Source organism: Chenopodium album, chromosome 21 (genome assembly GCF_948465745.1).
Source record: "Chenopodium album chromosome 21, dcCheAlbu1.1, whole genome shotgun sequence".
NCBI lineage: Eukaryota > Viridiplantae > Streptophyta > Magnoliopsida > Caryophyllales > Amaranthaceae > Chenopodium > Chenopodium album.
In genome coordinates, this window is record NC_137854.1 from 33,472,400 (window position 1) to 33,494,350 (window position 21,951).

At 35.7% G+C, this 21,951-nt stretch overlaps 1 protein-coding gene across 2 annotated transcripts; it reads left to right on the plus strand.

Annotated features, from left to right (window-relative positions):
* The first annotated feature begins 9,144 nt into the window (after nucleotides 1-9,144).
* Nucleotides 9,145-21,352, plus strand: LOC145601326 (AMP deaminase-like). Of its 2 annotated transcripts, none has more exons than XM_081657324.1 (19): nucleotides 9,145-9,844; nucleotides 10,222-10,328; nucleotides 12,975-13,182; nucleotides 14,528-14,700; nucleotides 14,835-14,886; nucleotides 14,974-15,101; nucleotides 15,193-15,372; nucleotides 15,608-15,675; nucleotides 15,755-15,897; nucleotides 16,028-16,089; nucleotides 16,943-17,056; nucleotides 17,877-18,017; nucleotides 18,944-19,096; nucleotides 19,244-19,297; nucleotides 19,394-19,504; nucleotides 19,949-20,122; nucleotides 20,198-20,278; nucleotides 20,904-21,002; nucleotides 21,090-21,352. In XM_081657324.1, the coding sequence occupies exons 1-19, from the start codon at nucleotides 9,361-9,363 to the stop codon at nucleotides 21,159-21,161; spliced, it is 2,604 nt and encodes an 867-aa protein (XP_081513450.1). In that variant the 5' UTR covers nucleotides 9,145-9,360; the 3' UTR covers nucleotides 21,162-21,352. The 2 variants fall into 2 exon arrangements, with proteins under 2 accessions (XP_081513450.1, XP_081513451.1); XM_081657325.1 differs by having other exon boundaries at nucleotides 10,225-10,328.
* Nucleotides 21,353-21,951: the final 599 nt, after the last annotated feature.

Here is a 21,951-nt window from a genome sequence, read left to right on the forward strand (position 1 = left end):
GTGTTACAAGGGTTACTTGGTCAGTGTTATTGGGGTTACTCTGATAATGTTACAGGGGTTACTTTGTCAATATTATAGAGGTTACTTTGTTTTTTATATAAGTGGTCACACGGTGTGACCAGCCACACACAAGACGTGTTTATTAAAAAACGCTCTCGATGGCCGCATCTGGTGAAAATGGAAAATCAAATGAAGAACATGACCAAATTGTTCGCTCTAATAAGAAGCCTAAGAGAAAAATAACTCATCAAATTTTTGGTGGGAACCAAGATTCCAATGATGATGTGATGGAAGTGGAGAATTTACATCAAGGGACCAATTATAAGGCTATGGAAAATAGCCCTAATGGTATGTTTAAACCTGCTGAATTACCAAAATCCCAGCCCTCGTTTAGAGATCTTCTGAAGGGATATGGTAATACTCAATTGATGCATCAATCATTGACTATTGGTAGGGAGATTGAGGATGATGAAATTTCGGATGATGAGGAACCTCCGGAGGAAATCCTCAATGACAGCAGGTGCCCTGTAATTAGCCTTTCGAAAGAGGAGAAAAAAAGGCTAAGACAACCATGGACTACTTCCCTAATTATCAAGATGTTTAGTGGAAAGCTTGGTTACATGGGGCTGATGAGGAGGTTAAAGAAGAAAAGGAACATTCGTGGAGAATTGGCTCTGACTGATATTGGCTGCAATTTTTATATTGCAAGATTCACTAATGAGGCCGACTACAATTATGTTCTTACTCAAGGTCCATGGCTGTTGGATGATAATTACCTCACGATTCGAAAATGGGTCCCGAACTTTGTTCCTGATGATGCTCCTATTAAGGTTCTAACTGTATGGATTAGGATACCCAATCTTCCAGTTGAATATTTCGATATCAACTTCCTTAACAAAATAGGATCGAAAGTCGGTAAAGTATTAAGGGTGGATAAAACAACTGCACAAGCAGAAAGAGGGCAGTTCACAAGAATCAGTGTTGAAATTGATTTGTCCAAACCCTTGCTCTCGAAATTTTGGCTTAAGGGAAAGGTCTGGAGAATCCAATACGAAGGAATTCGTATGGTTTGTTTCAAATGTGGTAAACTTGGACATGTTGAAGATGATTGCAAGCCAGATGAGTCTTTTGAGAATAATCCTCATGTTCGAATGGAAGAAAATCCCCTGTTTAATCAACAAGGAAAGCCTGAGGAATTGGAGAACTTTGGCTCATGGATGTTGGTGAAAAAACCAACTAGAAAGTATGCTCCTCGTCAACCCAAGAGTGCTCCAGCTGCTGAAAAACCCATTTTGGGTGGTAATGGGGTGGCGCGTGATGCTCAGACAACTCAGAAGGAGGGTGAGATGGTTAAGGAAAGCAGCGGATTCCAAGAGGGAGGTTCTAGATTTTCCATATTAGATAACCATGATAATATGGAAATAGAGAATAATGGGAGTGATTTAAGGGAAGTTGTGAACTTGGATGACCCTTCACAGGCAGCTTTAGGAGATAAATTTGCAAATTTTGATATTGGTAATATTAATGTGGGAATTAGGAAGGATTCGAAAGTGGCAAATAAGAAAAAATCTTAAAAGATTGATTCAAAGATAAGCAAGGATAATTGCAAATCTTTTTCCCAAGATTCTATCACTCCTCTTTCGGAAATAAATCCCAATATTCCAAGAAGCGTATCCCCCTCTGCTGTTATTCATGCCAAAAATAAGGAAATTTCTTCTCTTGACCACCAAGGCGTATCTTTGAGTTCTTTGCAAGCCAGCCCAAGACCCTTCGAAGCTATTGAAAGATCTACTCAGGCCATCGATAGCCAAGAAATAGCCAATACTCATGTTTCCTCAACTTTCCCCGATAAGTTTAGTGATCCCTCCAGACAAATCGCTATGTGTGGGGCAATTAATGGAGAAGCCATACTTGGTGATGGTGAACCCCCTGATCCACACTCTGGAAATCAAGATAGAGTCCTGGATGCCACCAGTTTCGCCCCATTGGACTATGCAATGTGGCATATAAAGTGGTCACCAAGGTGATTGTTAATAGACTTAAACCGGTCCTGCCTCATTTGATTTCTAATACCCAAGCTAGTTTTGTCCCGGGACGCCAAATCACGGACAACATTGTCATTGTGCAAGAAGTAATTCACACGATGAGACGGAAGCAAGGAAAAACGGGGTATATGGCAATCAAGATCGACTTTGAGAAAGCATACGATAGATTGCGATGGTCTTTTATTAGGGATACCATGGTACAAATGAACCTCCCTATTTTTATGATTGAGGTTATTATGGAGTGTATTTCCACAGCTTCTTTGCAAGTTTTATGGAATGGCGAGCCCTCAAAAAGCTTCAAGCCGAGCCGAGGTATACGGCAAGGAGACCCCCTTTCTCCTTACCTTTTTGTAATGTGTATGGAGAGGTTCTACCAAGTAATTGAGGAATCTATTATTCAAGGTAAATGGAAGCCTATATACGCCAGTCGAGATGGTCCAGCATTATCGAACCTTTTTTTTGCCGACGATATAATTCTTTTTGCTGAGGCTACAATTGAACAGGCAGAAAATATTCATAAATGCTTAGACCGATTTTGTCAAGCCTCTGGCCAAAAAATAAGCTTTGCCAAATCACGAGTTTATTTTTCTGCAAATATGGATGATAATTCTCAACAAGCGATAAGTGCAGCCTTGCGCATGGAAGCTACCCCTGATCTTGGTTCTTATCTCGGTATGCCCACGCTTACAAGTCGAGTCACGAAGGAAACGTTCAGCCACCTTTGTGAAAAAATTGATAGGCGATTGTCGGGTTGGAAATCAAAGTATTTGTCGTTGGCGGGCCGTATTACCTTAGCTAAGTCCTCTATTTCAACTATGGCTCTTTATTCTATGCAATCGGCTAAGATTCCGAGATCAACTTGTGAAGAAATTGATAGAAAAACCCGTAGATTTATTTGGGGTGGAAGTGATGAAAAAAGAAAAGTGCATTTGCTTTCATGGGAGGTGTTGCAACGTCCCATTGAGAAAGGTGGAATTGGTATCTTCTCGGCTAAACAGGCTAATGCGGCTTTCTTAACAAAGCTTGGCTGGAGAATTCTCTCGGAGCCTAATGCCTTATGGTCTAGAGTGTTGAGAGCTAAGTATTGTAAGGGCCGTTGCGATATGGATATGTTTGAACATAAGGTGGGATGCTCAAATGTGTGGAGTGGGATCACAGAAAATTCGAAAACCCTTAATGAAGGTCTAAGAGTTGCGGTGGGCAATGGTGAAAAAACTTTATTTTGGGATCACAAGTGGGCTACTAATGAACCCTTGAGTAACCTTGTTACTCAACCTCTTCCTTTGGAGTTGGCAGGTGCGACAGTGGGTGAAATGTGGGAGGATGGGCACGGATGGCGGTGGAATATCTTTGCCCCTTTCCTTGATCAAAGTGTTCTTAAGAAAATTCAAAATTATGAGGTGAGACCTGATGCCTCGATTGGAGATTTGGTGTATTGGAAGGATGGGGATAAGGGGAAGTTCAAAATCAAGTCGGCCATCCAGATTATGCAACATCATACCGATGTCTTGGATGAAGAATGCTGGGATGCGGTTTGGCATGCCCCTGTCCAGCAGCGTATTAGAGCTTTTCTCTGGTTAGCTTGTCACGATAGGGTGCTTGGTAACTCAAATATGTTCAAGAGGCGAATGACTGATAACCCGAGGTGTTACATATGTGGTGCTGCTGATGAGAGTACTCTCCACATTATTAGAGACTGTGCGGCTGCTCGAGTAGTGTGGCGTAATGTGGTGGATGATTCAATTAGGGACAGATTCTATCATGGCAATTTGAAAGAGTGGATCACTGAGAATATAAAAGAAGACTCTTTGGAAGGAAAGGAGTCCTGGGCAACCTTCTTTGGAGTTGCGGTTTGGTGGATATGGAGATGGAGGAATTGCTATGTGTACAATAGACGCAATGAACTTCCCATTGATGCGGGTGCTTTTCTTCAAGTGAGGTATGAAGAGGCTAGACGGGCAATTTGGGATGCTTTAGATGACAGCAATGCTAAGCCACGCTACAAGGTGCCAGTTAACATCACTTGGCATGCCCCCCCTATGGCTGGTATGTGCTTAACTGTGATGGAGCTGCTAAGGGATGTCCTGGGCCAGCTGGGGGAGGGGGTATAATTCGAGATTATGCTGGAAACATGGTGACTGCTTTTGCAGCTAGCTTTGGGTATTGCTCTGCATTTCGAGCTGAAGTGTTGGCCTTAGTTCGAGGGCTAGAAATTGCTCGCAATCTTCAGATTGTCAAGCTAGAAGTCCAAGTTGATAACCAGGCTTGTGTACACGCCTTGAACACGCAGCAAGTTGCCTATGGGGAGAATATACATGACATCATGCAATGCTTAGATCTCCTCAATGACAATCGATGGCAAGTGAAGTTGGTTCATGTGTTCCGGGAGGGCAATAGAGCGGCGGATTGGTTGGCCAACCGCGGAGTCATCCAAGACTCTCAACTTGAAAATTTCAATAATAACTCTCCGGTGGAGCTTGGTCGTATTTTAGAGGAGGACATTCGAGGTGTGGCTATGCCACGGCTAATCCCTCCTTAGGTTGTTTGTTTTGCTTGTTTTTTATTTCGTTTCTTTTTCTTTCTCTTTGGATGTAAGCATCTTCACTTGGATCAAAAAAAAAAAAAAAAAAAAAAATTAACGATGAATTAGTATTATTAATTTTTTTTTATTAACCAATAAGTATTTAAACTTATTATGTATTAACAAAAGAATTTTTAGGAAGTTCACAATCTTAATAATTAAAGAATTTTTAGGAAGTTCACAATCTTAATAATTATTTTAAACTCAACACAAAACTTTACTTTTTAAAAGTCAATATTCTAAAATTTGTTTTAAAACGTGTGTTTGAAGAAAAGTTTATCTTTTTCATAAAGGAGCTCTATAAGTTAATAATCACATATTTGATTTCATACCAAATACTCCCATAAAAACATCTCTAATCTCGATCTACTCATCTCTCGTAAATTAGTAGCTAGTCTCAAGGTAATTTCCAAAATTATTTACAATTTTTCCAATAATTATATTAATCATGGTAATACAACCTTAAATCATAATCATCAACTCTTGGTTATTCAAACAAAACAACATTTCATCTTTATAACTTAATAATCATAAAGGAGCTCTATAATTTAATAATCACATATTTGATTTCATACCAAATACTCCCATAAAAACATCTCTCATCTCGATCTACTCATCTCTTGTAAATCAGTAGCTTGTCTCAAGGTAATTTCCAAAAATATTTACAATTTTTCCAACAATTATATTAATCATGGTAATACAACCTTAAATCATAATCATCAACTCTTGGTTATTCAAATAAAACATTTCATCTTAATAACTTTCAATAACTCAATCATCTTTTCTCATAACTTCAAATTCCTCAACCTAGTTGTGTATGATTGTATGAACAATAACCCTGATTTAATAATATTTGGTCATTTCTCTTAACAAAATATTGAAAATATTGGAGATACATATTTTTTTTAAATAAAATTTTAAATCGAATTGTCTTATACTCCTATTCCATGATTACACACATATTCAGATATATATAAAAAAAAAAAAAAAAAAAATCAGGGTTATTGACAATTATATAATTTTGTGAATTTTCTATATAATTTTGTGAATTTTCTATATATAGTTGATACTAAATAGTTGATAGTGAATTAAATAGTCATAAATATTTAATTCAGTATCAAATATTTTTTTTCCTTCCAAAACTTCCCCTTTTATTTGTTTATTGTTTTTGCCACTGCTATCAACTATTTATTATATCTGTATGACTAAAAAGTAACACAATTACATAATGACAATTTTATCGAATTGTCTTATTACATGATTACAGGCATTGGTCGTTAAGTCCATTAGTCATTAGGATTAAATGTGTGTCATGATATGATTGATTCATTTTAATCATTTATTTTTTTAATAAAAATAACATTTTTTTTCTCTTGATTTTTGTGAGAAAATTGCTCGGGTAAATTGAGGGTCATTTTTACCCTTTATGGTTTCAAATTAAGCTCGAAATTGGCAAACATATAACGTAAATTCCCCGTTTGTGTGTCAAAAAATATATTGATTAGCGTGTCGTTATTTCTAACCATGAAAATTAATCGAGTAAGATTTGGAAATTAAGCTCGAAACTAGCAATAAAATAACATAAATGCCCCGTTTCGTGTGTTGGATTAAATATCAATTTGCGTGTCATTTGGGTCCTTTACGAGTCCAAAAATAGCTCAAAATTGGCAAAAAAATTTATATAAATGCCCTGTTATGTGTGTAAGATCGTATATTTTTTACCGTAAAAAATTGCAAAACAGGGCTTTTACGTTAATTTTTGCTAAATATAAGCTTTTATTAGTTCCTTAAAGGATAAAAATGACCCCTAATAGGCTAATACCTTACCCAATTAATTTTCATAGTTTAAAGAAAAAAAACGAGACGCTAATGGAGATATTTCCCGACACTCAAATTTACGTGATTTTTGTGCCAAATCTGAACTTAACTTGAATCCATACAGGGTCAAAATGACCTTCAAAACCTTACTCGATTAATTTTCATAATTAAAAAATAATGAACGTTAATCGAGCTTAACTTGAAACCATAAAGGATCAAAATGACCCCAAAACTTGACCGAGCAATTTTTGTCACGAAAATCGAGGAAAAAATGTTATCTTTATAAAATTAAAATTAATCATTAAAATGAATCAATCATATCATGACATGTGTGTCATGATTTTATCTTAATAACTAACGGAGTTCACAACCGTTAGTTAGTAATGGCACTCTGTAAATTTCTTAAAACTCGGTGGCATTTGATGAATTTTTGAAAGACATTTGATGAATTTTTAAAAAGCTTAGTGACATTTGGTAAAATCATCGATATTTAAACCTATTCAATTACGTAAAAACTCTACATAAAAATAGTTTTCGTATATATCTTAGCATTTACTTAGGGCCCACTCAATATTATTGCCGGTAACCATATGATTTATTGATTTAGGTTGAAAAATAAACTTATATTTTATCCTATCTATAATTTGAATAAAACCGGTAACAAAAATCTAGATACTATTACTCGTACTACATGTTCCTTAGTTTATTTCTCTGAAAAATAAAAATTGAAAACAAAAAACAAAAGGAAAAATTGATAAAAATAATTCCATCAACTTTCGCCGATTTGCTCAAAATAATCCCAACTTTGGATGATTTTTAAATAATCTGAACTTTGGGGGTTATTTGCTTTAAACAGTCCCAACTGGTCACCCAACCTGTTATATCAGGTTACGGGGACACATATGACACCACATAATTGGCTTAAATAAAAAAAAAAAAACTAAAAGAATTTTTTTTTTTAAAAAAAAAAAACCACCCACGACCACTTCCCTACCACCACCACTGGCTGATGCCCGAAGCTCCCAACCATCACCGCCAACCCTCTTTCACGCCGGCGTCGGCTCCCAGAACCTCCCTCCAACACGCCGTCATTAGTGCTTCCCTCCTCCTTCCCCTAAAAGCACCTAACCTCCACGACAAATAAAACTTGAAACCCTTAAAATAACCCATCCCCATCGCAAAAACACTCCAATCGGCCCTTCCCCACCCTCCGAACCCTTGGCGCTAGGGTTCCGAGGGTGGGGGAGGGCCGATTGGAGGGTTTATCGGTGGGGCTGGGTTATTTTAAGGGTTTCGGGGGTTTTGTTTAGGTGGTTTGTGGTGGCGGTTTAAGTGGTTCAGGGGTTAGAGGGGAAGGGGACGCGCCGGAGCTGGCGCCAATGCGGGAGAGGGATGGTCTGGCACGACAGTTAGGGGCGGGAGTACGTGGCTGGGCGGTGGGAGAAGGCTACCGTCTGTCGGAATCTGGGTTGGTGGTGGTGGTTTTCAAGTGTTTTTTTTTTAAAAAAAACAAACAAAATCAACCAATCATGTGGTGACAAGTGTCACTTAAACAAAAAATAAAATAAAATAAAATAACCTCTTTTACAGGTTGCCGGTCACTTGGGACCGTTTAAAGCGAATAAGCCTCAAAGTTCGGATTATTTAAAAATAATTCAAAGTTGGGATTATTTTGAGTGAACCGGCGAAAGCTGAGATTATTTTTATCAATTTGTCCAAAACAAAAATGGAGAAGTCTTTAGCATTTGAAATAGAGTATTTGGACGGTTGTTTTGCCAATTGATTATTTGGAAGTAAGTTAATGGAAATTGAGGTAAAAGAGTGAGTGAGGTTGAGGAATTGGAACTTTGGAAGCATATATAACGAAAAGTAGAGACTAAAATTGTCATTTCAATAAAACTTCTTTAAATAGAGATTTTTTTTTTGTTTTTTTTGAAAACATAGGCTTAAATTTTTTGTATTTTTAATATATGAATTATGTCGCATATGCAAAATATATACCAAAAGTGAAAGGAAGTTTAATGTTAACACTTGTAGACGGATTTAATTCTAAAACCAACAAGTTGTAGATACGTTAGTCATAGACTTGTTCAAGTTGTTTCTATAATCATATTTAATCTAAAGTCTCAAGTTCAAAAAACCCAATCGGAGTATAACAACATTTTTTTACTTTATAAAAAGTTTTTCCTCAAATTGAATTCAATAATTCTATTATTCAAAGTTTAATAAGCTCTACACTATATAATGCCACATTAAAAAAGCAAAACAAATAAACAATCCATCAAAAGGAAGATCGAAAGTATCCTAGCTAACAACATCCTCGTCACCATAGGGAAAGACTATAAAGAAGTCATTATTGTTGCTTTCCTATAGAAAATAAACATCGTTCATAGATCATATATTCATATCATAGTACAATATTAAATTATCTAATCCAAAAAAAAGTCAAGTGACAATACACAAAGCCACAAAGGGCCACATTTCACCTATATATCTATAATTATTTTCAACAAGTGGCACATTTATAAATCAATACACTCATGAATCATGATCTAAGAATCACTTCGTTAGTGGTCTTATAATTTGTCACTATTATTACTTGTATTGAGTATTTATTTTATTTAATACTAAGTGATTTTATAAATTAAACTTTTTTTTTTGAGGGAAATTTTATAAATTAAACTTCTGCAAATTCAGGGTTCTTGTTGTCTGCACACGTACCCTCCCATTAGCAGTTTTCTTCTTTACAAAAACCCTCAATTTTTTGTATTAAGGGTTTACTCACTTGAAAATGCCGTAAACCTAACTATAACAACCCAGAATAATTCCTCCATTTTTTACCAATCTGAGCACAACCCATTTCGATTCAAGTTAAATCAACCATAACCCAGAAATTTTAACTAGAGTTATTTAGTCATGGAACCTTCACCTTCAATGGTTCATTTGGCAATGGCGGCCTTCTTTGGTGCTTCATTAATGGCGATTTCTGCTTTGTTTATTCACAAGCGCAGTGTCGATCAAATCCTCGAACGATTAATCGAAGTTCGGCGTCGAAAGGTGGTGTATCGCGACGCTCGATTGATGGATGGTGAAGTGGAGGAAATTGCAGTATTAGAGGAAGAAGAAGAAGAATTAGGGGTAGAAGATTATGGGGGAGGTGGGAATGATGATGAGGAAGAGGAGAGAGAAATTAGAGGGCAAATTTGGGGTGTCCCAAGTAAAAATGGGGTGGAAGAAAATTTGGACATGAATTTGATACCTAGTTATGGGATTTCTTCATCAGTGCCTAATTTTGGAAAGTTTTCTAATGATTGGGTTGAAGATGATTCCAATAATCATGGTTTATCTTCTTCTCTTGATAAGTCTCACTTGCCCCTGCTTCATAGATATCTCAGAAGTGGTATTTCTCTTCATCTTCTGTTAATAATGGTTGATATGATTTGATTAGGAAATATTAAATGATTACATTATACTTGATTGTTTATTTGATTGAAAAATGAACTAGAAATTATGCATTTGAGGCTTGTATGTTTTAAAATAAGTATGGGTTTAATGCCAACTAGCTTCTTTGGTTAAATTTATCGGGCAGTATATGCTGGTATCCAAGACGCGGATGGAACTCCGTCTACATTATTGCCCTTAGCTGCTCCTTACACGCCAACAAAAAAATTTGTGTGGTTTGGAGCTAGTTGCATAGAGTATTGATGGTGGTATTGACCCGTGAACTTGGTTAGATGCTAAGAGCTTGTTTTCTGAGTGTTGTTTTTGTATCTGCAGCAGATGGTTGCTCATCCGTTCCTTTGGAAGATACAGTAACTTCCAATGGGCAAGCTAAAGAGCTTAACAATGGAGATCCAATTCCTTCCCAAGAGAACAATAATTCTGTAAGTATTTGTGTATGCTAATTTTAGCTTATGTCTTGGATTGATGCTTTAGAACCTGGTTGATTTAGGCCCTGTTCTCTTCACCATAAAAAAAATAATATTAAGTAAAAATAATTTCACTTCTGTAAAAATAAATTCACTTCAGTAAAATTCAAAAATTTATAATAGAAAATCTGTAAAAATAATTTAAGTTCAGTAAAATTAATATAAGTTGAGTAAAAATAATTTTAGTTCAGCAAAAATAATTTTAGTTCAGGAAAAATAATTTTAGTTAATTGATTGATTTGGTATTATAAAATTTTAAAGGGTTTCCCAGGAGGTCACTCATTATGGGTGGTGGGTCACCATTGTCCACTGATAACAAAAAGAAAATTAGGAGTAGTCTATAATAAATATATCCTCTATGTTTTTCATATTATTTACATTTGGTATTATTCATGATGATTAAGAAATATTTAAAGTGAAGATAATTTTATTTTTAACTTAATAAATGAAATACTTCGTAATTAACTAAGTATTACTTTTATTTTTTTAAGATTACCTTAATTTAATGAAGACAAGGTAAAATATGGGATATATAATTGTATGAACATATAATTTATAATGGCATTTTTTAATGGAAAAAAAGTAGGAATACATATGGTAGATTGGTAGGAGTATTATGTACAATTTCTATAAAAGGAAACATAAATAAATAAAAAAAATGCTCAAAACATAAACATAATACGTAAGAGGAATAGAAAATGTGCATATTACAACCATTAAATAGATTAAACAATTCCCTCAAAAAAAAAAAAAAAAGATTAAACAATTCAATATTCAATTTATCAAATTAATAGATACTTAAAAGTAACAATTTGGATTAGATTAAATAATAAAATTTTATAGTGATTATTGATGATCATATATTATTAGATTACCTATTCTAATAAAAAAAAAACATTTTATTTTTAATAAAAATGGTGGGTCTTGTGACCCACCATGACCAAGCTTGCATCCGCCAATGATCCTAATACTCTTAATCATTGTGACTCATGCCAAGTGACGTGACAAAGTTTTACAATGGCTGTTGCTGCCTACCAAAACCCTCCTCCTTTATCCTGGCAATACCCACTGGCGGAGTTAAATTTTTACTGATGTTGCATATTAAAATTGATATTTCAATCTTTCACTAGTGTTATTTGTTAATTGAAGTTTATCATTTTACTATCGATGGATTAAAACCGAGTATTATTGATCACGAAGTAATTTAAGTTGATAAGAACAAAGCCTAATTCTTGGGATTGAAATTAATGAGAAAGTAAAGATCAGTGACTTCAAATTAGTAACACTTTCGGATATTCTGAAATAAAAAAATATATTATGTTGAAGCAAAATCTATTCTGCCACTGTTGATTCACTAGTTTTGAATGTTTTCTTGTAGTCTTCTAATGACGAATATGCATTAGAAAATTGTACTTTAAGGTACATACTATAATCTTTTTTTTTTTTTTTTTTTTTGTGTTTATTTTTTTGTGTTTATTTTTTTTTTTTTCGTCAATGGATTATGAAGGACAAGATACAGAAAAAATATAGAAGACATTTTCAATATAAAGCTTAGTAAGGGGAAATAAGAAAATAAAATAAATTAAATCCCCCTCTATCCCTACTCCATTTTCTCCTGTAAAGCTCCAACCTGGCAACCTCCATATTAACTTCGCTGCCCTTTTGCCCCCTTCAATGACGTCATCATTGGTCAAGGAAAAACCTTTATGTGGTTTATTAGCTATGCATGACTCCTCTGGTGGTCCCTCACTCACGTCCTTTGCACACTCTCACCATCAACAGCCACCCCACTGACCTCCGTATTCCCTCTGCTTATCCATACACATTAACACCTTCACATAGGAATTGACTTTGGAGGCATTCCCCATATTTGAAGTGAACAAAATAAAGAGTCCGCTCTTGGTCTTTGATGTAGGCTGGGAAGGGGAGGAGTTGTATGTAGAGGAGGGAGAATGAAAGGCAGAGAATTAGGAGAAAGGTTGTGATGCTGGTGGATCTGGGGAAGGTTGTGTCTGGGGTTGAGGATGAGAAGGTGGCATATTGGGGGATATGTAGAGCTGAGATTTAGTGATCATGACCTCTTTAGTGGAAGAAGGGAGAGGATGATGTGGTTGGTTGGTAGCAGTTGGGCTGGTGTTGGTGTTGGTGCCTCAGTGTCGAAAGGGATGTGCGAGGACATATTGTAGGTAGATGCAGCTCATATGGTGATCTGAAAATCATTTATGGGTTTCCCTTCTTAAACTTTTTAGGGGGCATTTTAAAAAATTACCTCGCTAGGGGGGGGGGGGGGCTATCTTGGTGTCTTTCTCATAGACCGCTCTATATGTTGACAGTATTCTTCATGGGGAGGAGAAGTTGTGGAAGGTCATGGTCTGGTAGAGGCTTGGGGTATCCCCCCTTTTCCCATTTTTATCTTTCAAAAAAAATAGCTGTTTTTCCCCCTATATTTGATGAAAATTCCACCCCAAATCATTGAGTTGTTTTAACTATCTGCCACAATATCTTCTATTTGGATTATGTTCCGCAGTTTCACAAATTGAATATACTTTAGTTGTACATAACTGAGACTCCTTTTGACGTTATCTACATATGGAGTTTCAGGATAGTAAAGTGACAGTTCAAAAGTCACCTGCTTTACCAGTTGGATACGAAAAGCACAACACTATGCAAGATCAGAAATCCAGAGTTGCTGCTTGTGACCGAAAAGCTATTTTAGATTTGCCTGCTAATGTAGAGATAGACATGCCTTCAACTGTTACTGGTGGCAATGATGCTGAAACCATTCTACCGCTGAAAGCCCCAATACCTGGTTAGCTGATCATCCTGAAACATTAATGTTAGCTTCTTTAATTTTTGTGTTTAACGTGTTGGCTAGAGGAGGGTCTCTGCAGTGCCCCCTCCTGTACAAGATATGAAAACTTTCATTTAATTAGAAATGCAGTATAGTGTTTGATAATGAAGTAGAAAGCAGACAAGCTGTCAGATTAGAAGGAAAAGTTCATTCCATTTAGAATGACTTTTGAAATTATAGTTTTGGTCTCTCCTTTCTTTCACCAATCATATAAGTGACGTGGATCAATACTTTTATGACCACTTTGGCTTTTATTTATTTATTTAATTTTTTTTTAATGCCTTTCCACTTAAAATCCCCTGAACTCATACTGAAATTGAACTTTTAAAGTTGTTAGCCATTTTCTATTTTTTATGTTTTGTTTAGCCCTTGACTGACCTTATTTTTCAGTGAAAAGAACAACCCCCGAAGCCTCCTTCGTTCCTTGAACTTTTATTTTCTGTAGTACCAATTTGAAAGATGTAACTTATTTAAAATGATCAGCTTTATATGATCTTGCAAAATAAAAAGAGGTAGGACATGAGACTGTTTACCTTGTTATGCACATAGTTAAAGCACCATGAAGACTACATTACATAGACTATGATAGCCTTATTTATTTGCTATTGTCACTATTACTTTTCTTTGATATGAGAACCTTGAATTTTGTGAAAGGCAAATTTGAAAGTGCTCACTAGATGTGAGGGCAACCTGAAATTGTTAAGTTGTAAAACTAACGAAGTTGTAGTGACTAGAAGAAAATATAAAAAAAATCTAATCAGGATTCAGGAATATGTGTCATACGCTTTTAGGTTCAGATCTGATAAGACCTGATGCCTTACTTGGCCAGTCATATAGTTTGTTGAAGAAAGAAAATGTTTTCTTTAGAGTACTTGAATCTGAAATAGTTTGACAATTAAAGTGGGCTTGGCAAGCTGAATATAATTTATTTGCTGGTGGAGCTTTCTTGCAAAGTTCTGCACGAGGTCACTTTTAAAGCTCTTCATTGATAGTGTTATTTTATTGAAGATGACTTGCTACTGGTTGTTAACTCATATTTACTTGTATTTCACAGGTTGTCTGCAATTTAGTTTGCCTCTTTTTTTAATGCTCTCAGTACCTTGTAGCAATATTCTGTGTATGCCATTTATGCATGTGCAATCATTTTTCTATTTTTCGTCATTTTGCATTAGCCAAATGAAATACGAGTACCATAATATATGTTTTTCTGTTCAATTTGGTTATCTATACTTTATTCTGCAATAGGATATTTCACCTCCCTCTTAGTCTAGCTTGATATTATATTTATCTAAAATGTGAACAGTTCCTTTAAACGTGGAAGAGGAGGAAGTCCAAAAACTGCTTCGTGATTGTTTAGAACTACGGGAGGCTTATGTTTACAAGGAGCAAGTTGCACCATGGAGCAAACCAGTTGATTCCACTGCATCTGGAAAGATTGAAGACCCTTTTCACTTTTCTCCAGTCGAGAAGTCTAATGTAAGTTTTTCTTTTCTAGTGAAGGAATTGCATGTGTCTAAACCTTAGTTACTTACTAGTCCTATTTGAAATACTTTAGTTGGCTGGGTTCATAACCTTGAGCTTTGACTGAATTTACTCCCTTTTTGAAGCAGCATGATTTTAGGATGGAAGATGGTGTTGTACATGTTTATGCAAGCAAAGACGGTGAGCAGCATAGCTTTATTAGAGAGAGTATCTCTATGGAATCTTTCTTTATTTTCTTATATCTTTATCGTTATCCTCATATTTCAGATATGGAAGAGCTTTTTCCTGTTCCAAGTGCAACACAATTCTTCACTGACATGCATCAAGTTTTAAAGGTTGTTTCAAACGGAAATGTCAGTTCCGCTTGCTACCATCGATTACGGTTTCTTGAGGAGGTATGTTATTAAAATAAATTTGTTTCTGTTTTTGCAGCCATTTAGTGTCTGCCTTATGATAACATGCATCTGATATCCTAACCCCATGCAGAAATTTCGTCTTTATCTGTTAGTAAATGCAGACAGGGAATTTCTGGCTCAGAAGAGTGCACCACACCGTGATTTTTACAATATTAGAAAGGTGGATACACATATCCACCATTCTGCTTGCATGAATCAGAAACATCTTCTTCGATTTATAAAGTCCAAATTGAGAAAGGAACCTGACGAGGTAGTTTAATTTTCTATCTTGATATCTATTGATGTTGTTACCTTAGTAAAGTTTTTCTTTTGGAAAACTTCCCTGTAACCTGTTTTGAGTTTCTTTTATTTTTTTTATTTATAATTTTTTTTTTCTTTTCACATAATTTTTTTTTTTCTTTTCTCTTTTTCAATGGTGAATCCTGTAAGACCTTAGTCTTCATTTTTGTTGCAAGGTTGTTCACTTTTTGTTTGCCTTATTGCAGGTTGTCATATTTCGGGATGGAAAGTACCTTACTTTAAAAGAAGTTTTTGAGAGTTTGGACTTGACAGGGTAAGTTAGGCCTGACTCTTCTGAAATGCTTCTTTGCTTTCCTGACCCATCCATGTCTTATTTTTCATCAACTTTTCAGATATGATTTGAATGTTGACTTGTTGGACGTACATGCTGATAAGACTACCTTTCATCGATTCGATAAATTCAATCTCAAATACAATCCTTGTGGACAGAGCAGACTCAGAGAAATCTTCTTAAAGCAGGACAATCTTATCCAAGGTTTATGCATGATTTAATCAGTACTTTTGTTAACTTGGCTTGTCAAAGGAGACTTTTCATCTCTGTAGAAATCTATCAGGATCAAATTTCAATGCTATATCTTAAATATTGCTAATAAAGTATTTTGCAGGACGTTTTTTGGCAGAAGTAACAAAAGAAGTTTTAGTTGATCTCGAGGCTAGCAAATACCAGGTCTGAACTTGGCCAAAATATAAATTTTTTTTCTTCTAGAAAGAATATATTGTACTTGGTGTTACTTTTAGATTTTTCTACCTCCGTTTTTTTGGTTGACACGTGTTCCTTTTTAAGAATTTTTGTAGTTGATGCGTATTCCTTTTTAGGAAGTTTATTTTTAGTTGACCCCACTACAAACTTGATTAAATAAGCTAAGCACATGGTCTACCCACTTGTGTTAACATTCTCTCTCCTCTTCTTATGTGTGTGCCTAAATTGAACGTGTCATCTAAAACGAAACGGAGGAAGTATTAAGGGTGCTTGAGCTTTATATGACTTATTTCAGCATTGACATGGAAAGAGCACTGCAACTTACTGTGGTTTTTATTTACGAACATGCAAAATTCCATTGTGGATATTAAGGTCAGATTAAGTGGGGAATTTGATGAAAGAAACCACTTTACATCAGTTTAGAGTTACCATGAGTTGATGGAAATGACCCTTGCACTTTTATTCCACTAAAATTATTTTAACGGGTCAATTGTTATTAGGTCATAAACCATGAGAAAGTTACTCAGTTTCTGTATAATTTTGTATCACCAAGTATTTATTTTCTTCATTAATATTTCATTGTGTGCTGACTTCTTTAGTGGTAGTAACTGGTAAGGAAAATTAATGAAGAAAAAGTAGGTATTCTGAAATGCAGATGCATTACCATAGCCTTTCATATGGTATATCCCATATAAACTTACGCATGAACTCATGCCATTCTCTCGATTTAAAACCTTATATCATGTTGGGTGTAAGTGTCATGCTTGTCATTTCCTGATTTAAAGAGAACGTATAGATAACTTTGTGAGTTTTTTCTCAGATGGCAGAGTATAGGATCTCCGTATATGGGAGGAAGCAAAGTGAATGGGACCAGCTAGCGAGTTGGTTTATTAACAACGAGATATACAGTGAAAATGCAGTGTGGCTGATTCAGGTATAGTTATGTGTTGCAGCTTATTTGATGCCAGCCTTGTAAAGGGTATATACTTTATATGTAGGCGGTAGGCACTAGACAGTCTTACTACGTGTTTATGAAGCTAATAACTAATAAACAAAGTAATAATCAATCGGCTGATGTTTGAAATTCATCCTTGGCATGAAATCACTTTAAGCAAATGGCGAAGGTATCTAAATCATACATTCTCTAATTTTACCATACACAGTGAATTACACTTGGCAGAACTCTTCTTTTGAGTGAACTGTTTCTGGCATAGTCCACATGAGTTGAGGAGCACTCCACCCCCGCCCCCTCCCCTCCCCGTTTTTGGAGAAAGTCATACCTTTGACAATTGTTGTGTATCTAATGTATGCTTCCCTTTATAAACGTTTAACTTTAAGGAATTTTATCTTTCTTGAACAATATCATTGCCTTAGATGTCATAACTGTGCAAAGTTTAACTCGGGTATCCAGTAATTCTCCTGTGAAATGCCATAACCACTTGAAGGAGTACTAGGCTCTTAAGGGAATTAGCAAATGTAGGAGAGACAACACATCGTCATATGAGGAAAGGTAACAAAAACCACTGAACCACTTAAAATATGTGTATTTAAATTTAAAAGCATGTGTTTTATAGGCACATGCTGCTCCTAGTTGTAGACGGCTAGCTTAAGATTAGCACGTGTATCATTATAATGGTCCAGGTGAAGTTTTATTAGTAGCGCTGAGATCTATTCGTTGTCTTGCTATTTGCTTCTGTATAGCCAGTCTGTTGACCAAGATTTTTTCTAACTAATGTCTATATTATTTTATCTAGCTTCCAAGGCTGTACAATGTGTACAAGAACATGGGAATTGTTACCTCGTTCCAGAACATCATTGATAATATATTCATCCCACTCTTTGAGGTCACAGTTGATCCAAATTCTCATCCCCAGCTACACGTGTTCTTGATGCAGGTAAGTTCTTTTGCTCATTGTATTATTTATGGAGAGATAATTATTATCTATGTGTCCATTGTTTTAATTTTAAGAGTGCTGTTTTTCTCAAGTTGATGGTTAAGATTAGCTGGCTCTTTTCAGCTGGCTTTAGAATCGCAGTGTACTTGTAAGTTGTGACTGTGCCTAGTTATGCATCCACTGGAATTATGACGAATCCTTGTAACACTGTTTCAAAGATCATGTGCACTGTTCATGGTAGCTAGGATTAGATTATTACAATTTTCATTGATCCTTTAAAAAAACCCAGAGTCAATTTAGTTCATACAACATTTAAATGGGTTTGTTCGGATGAAGCTTTTCTTGTTATTCAATTGAGGCGCAAGTGCTTGTCACTGTGTTATAAACTTATAATTAAGTTCTATCGCTTGGTTTTAAAAAGCGCGCCTCTAGGCGCGCCTCGCTCCCAGGCTATGGGAATTGGGCTTTAGCTAGGTGAGGCTCAGTCACCTACAGAAGGCGCACGCCTCGTGCGCCTCAAAGAGCCTTTGGTAAGGCGCGCCTTTGCGCCTCAAGGAAAATAACTAAGATTTAAGTTATGAATTGAAGAATGATGGACATTTTTTCAAATTCAGACTACCTTAGCTTTACATATGTCATTATTTCATTTATTATGAATCTTTTTGATTGGTATTAAGTACAACCAAAGTAAAAAAATAATTTGAAATAAATATATAAATACATGCGCCTTGCATAAAAAAGGCCCGCGCCTTCGCCTTGCGCCTAGGCTGCAAGGACCATTTGCGCCTCTTAAAACTAAGATTCTATGGCAATTGCTTGATTATGTCAGGTTTGGAGCAGAAACAACAAAAAAAGGACAGAATGTTTAGGTTAGAAAATTAGGAACTTGTATTCTGCTTCAATTCTTTCTGTTTGTTTTTCTGCAGGTTGTTGGATTTGATCTTGTAGATGATGAGAGTAAACCAGAGAGGCGACCAACCAAACATATGCCTACACCAGCTGAGTGGACTAATGAATTCAATCCTGCATTTGCATATTACACGTACTACGTTTATGCGAACTTGTATACCCTTAATAAGGTTTGTTCTCTTAGCACATGAATCGAGCTTGCACTTAGGGTGGATCTCTGCAGTTTGATTTTTGTGTTCATTCATTAGTCATCCTTTTCATCGCTTGTTTAAACTCTTGTGGGATTCTAAACTTCTCTTGTCCTTTTTCATCCATAGCTTCGTGAATCAAAAGGATTCCCAACAATCAAACTTCGTCCTCATTGTGGAGAGGTTGCTTTCTACACTCATTTCTGTTTGTGTGCTTCTGTCATGTCATTATTAATTATTTTAGTTAGAAATGATTCAGACATTTGTAATCTTTTACAGGCTGGTGATGTTGACCATCTGTCTGCTGGGTTCCTTTTATGCCATAATATATCACATGGGATCAATTTGCGGAAATCTCCAGTACTGCAATATCTGTATTATCTTGCTCAGGTTAAGTTTTACTACTTATATTTAGAATTACTACTCTTACTAGTGTCTGCCGGAGCCAAGCTCAGAATACTATTATAAAACTTTTTTTTTTTAATTTTTTTTTTTTTGAATTTGCATATTAAAATCCTTCAATTATTTTTATAAACAAAATTAGGAAATAGGAATTAAGACTATCAAAGGTATTCCTGATAATTGATCTTTTCATTGTTTTAGAAATGTAGAAAAACTTAGGCAGGAAACTTTTCTAATGAAGAGTTCACACATGTAGATCTAGGTTGTTTTATGTTTCTGTTTTAGTATGGAGTATAAATTAAACATGTATGCTTTCTAAGACATGGAAGGTTAGTTTACTCAATAATTCCTGCTTACTCTTCTCATTTCTTTGTTTACCTGTTCTTGGTAGTTTCTCTTATCAATTGCACCTTTATTATATTTATTGTGCAGGTTGGATTGGCTATGTCTCCACTGAGCAATAACTCCCTTTTCCTTGACTATCACCGCAACCCATTTCCAATGTTTTTCCAGCGAGGTCTAAATGTCTCTCTCTCGTCTGATGATCCTTTACAAATTCATTTGACAAAGGAGGCACTTGTTGAAGAATACAGTGTTGCTGCACAGGTATGCATCATACCTGGTGGCATGATTGTGTTGATTATATTTGCACACTGTTGTTTACTCCTCTTCTCCCTCCAGGTTTGGAAGCTCAGTGCTTGTGACTTGTGTGAGGTAGCCAGGAATTCTGTCTACCAGTCTGGATTTTCGCATGCAGCAAAGGTGATAAACCTTGATTTTTTTCTTTGAATTAAAATTGGTATACAAGTGCGGACCACTATTAATAGGGCTTCTTGAAACTGTACTCCGTAGAGAAAAAGAAAATGCTTTAAAGAAATTGAAGTGTGTGCAGAATGTGCTACATTGTTTGAACTCGGTAATTTGTGCCCAGAACTTTTTTTTGTTTTCTAGTATGGAGAAAATTTATAAGGGAATAATCAATGCAATTTTGCAATGATAAAAAGAACAACTGTCATTATTTTTATCACAGCAGGGAAAGCATCCTTAGTAGGAAAAAAAAAATATAGAGTTGCTGTTAGTGGATACAGTTTTCTTGGTTTATTTGTACTTATGTTGCTCATACTGTCCATACTCATTGAACTTTTTGAGCCAATTTTTCGAAAAACAATACTCTACTAATCAAATTGCTTATTCAGTTTGTAAACTTCAGTGTATTAGATTGATTAGAAGAATTACAAGAATTACAAATAACTTCAGTTAAAGGAATTATGTTTTTGGGAATTCTGCTTCTTGGTGTCTTTAGTTATGATGTATTTGCTACGTAATTTTTTGTCTTATGCAACTACAATTATCCTTTTGACCTTGTTTATTCTGGTACTTGTAATAGCTGCATTGGCTTGGAGGCAAATATTTCTTGAGAGGTCCAGAAAGTAATGATATCCACAAGACAAATGTTCCTAAACTGCGCATCGCATTCCGACATGAAGTAATTGTTTATTTGCAAACTTGCTGGTCTGATTGTACTCGAATGTGATGATGCCTTAAATTAATATGCTTATATTTCTTTCTACAGACCTGGAAGGAGGAAATGCAGTATGTCTACTCTGGAAAAGCAAGGATCTCAGAAGAAATCAATGATTATTGAGCGAAGAGATAATTGTAGATGTGAAATTTCATATTCTAACATCATGTTGGTGCTCACCATATTGGTCTTTCCAATAAAAAAGATGTCCAAAATTTTGGAAAGAATGTTGCATTTTGTTCAAGTATATATTATATGGATATCCTTAAAATTTCTTGCTGTTATTCGACATGTTGCTCCCTACCCTTTCTGTATATTAAGGTCCACGTGTCATGCCTTCCTCGGACTTTGAATATTCGATAGGAGCTTGTATAAGTAGGTTGTACATAGTATGTTTAGATCAGTATATCTGGCTGCCATATGAATCTATCCAAATCCACACCTTTTTCTGCATTAGTTGACCCCTTCCACCTGACCAAGTCAATTGACATGGATTATAAGATCCTTTGGGGCCATGAAAGTATCTTTCGGGTTTCTAGCATTATCCAAAACTACAGCTGCTGTTACGAGAGATGATACTGCTGCAGTGTACTTAGAAGAGCTTATGGGGCCTTTAGGTTGCAAGAAATGTGCAGGTGTTTCAAGGGGACCACGGAATTCCAGATCTGTCACTGTTTGTATAATTCAAGCCCTTTAATCAGCATACTTTGTTCCTTGCTCAGCTGGGACCTAATTTAGGTTTACTTCATCCATAGGAACACAAGATGACCGTCCATCAGGTTTCTTCCTTGCAAAGCTTGATAGGATCTAAAGGGATATTACACATTTACACGGCCCTTCAAAGAGAGAGGCACCCTTTTGTGGTTTTGCGCCTTTTGCCTAGCTCACTCCGCCTTGCATTTCAGAGGCTCTA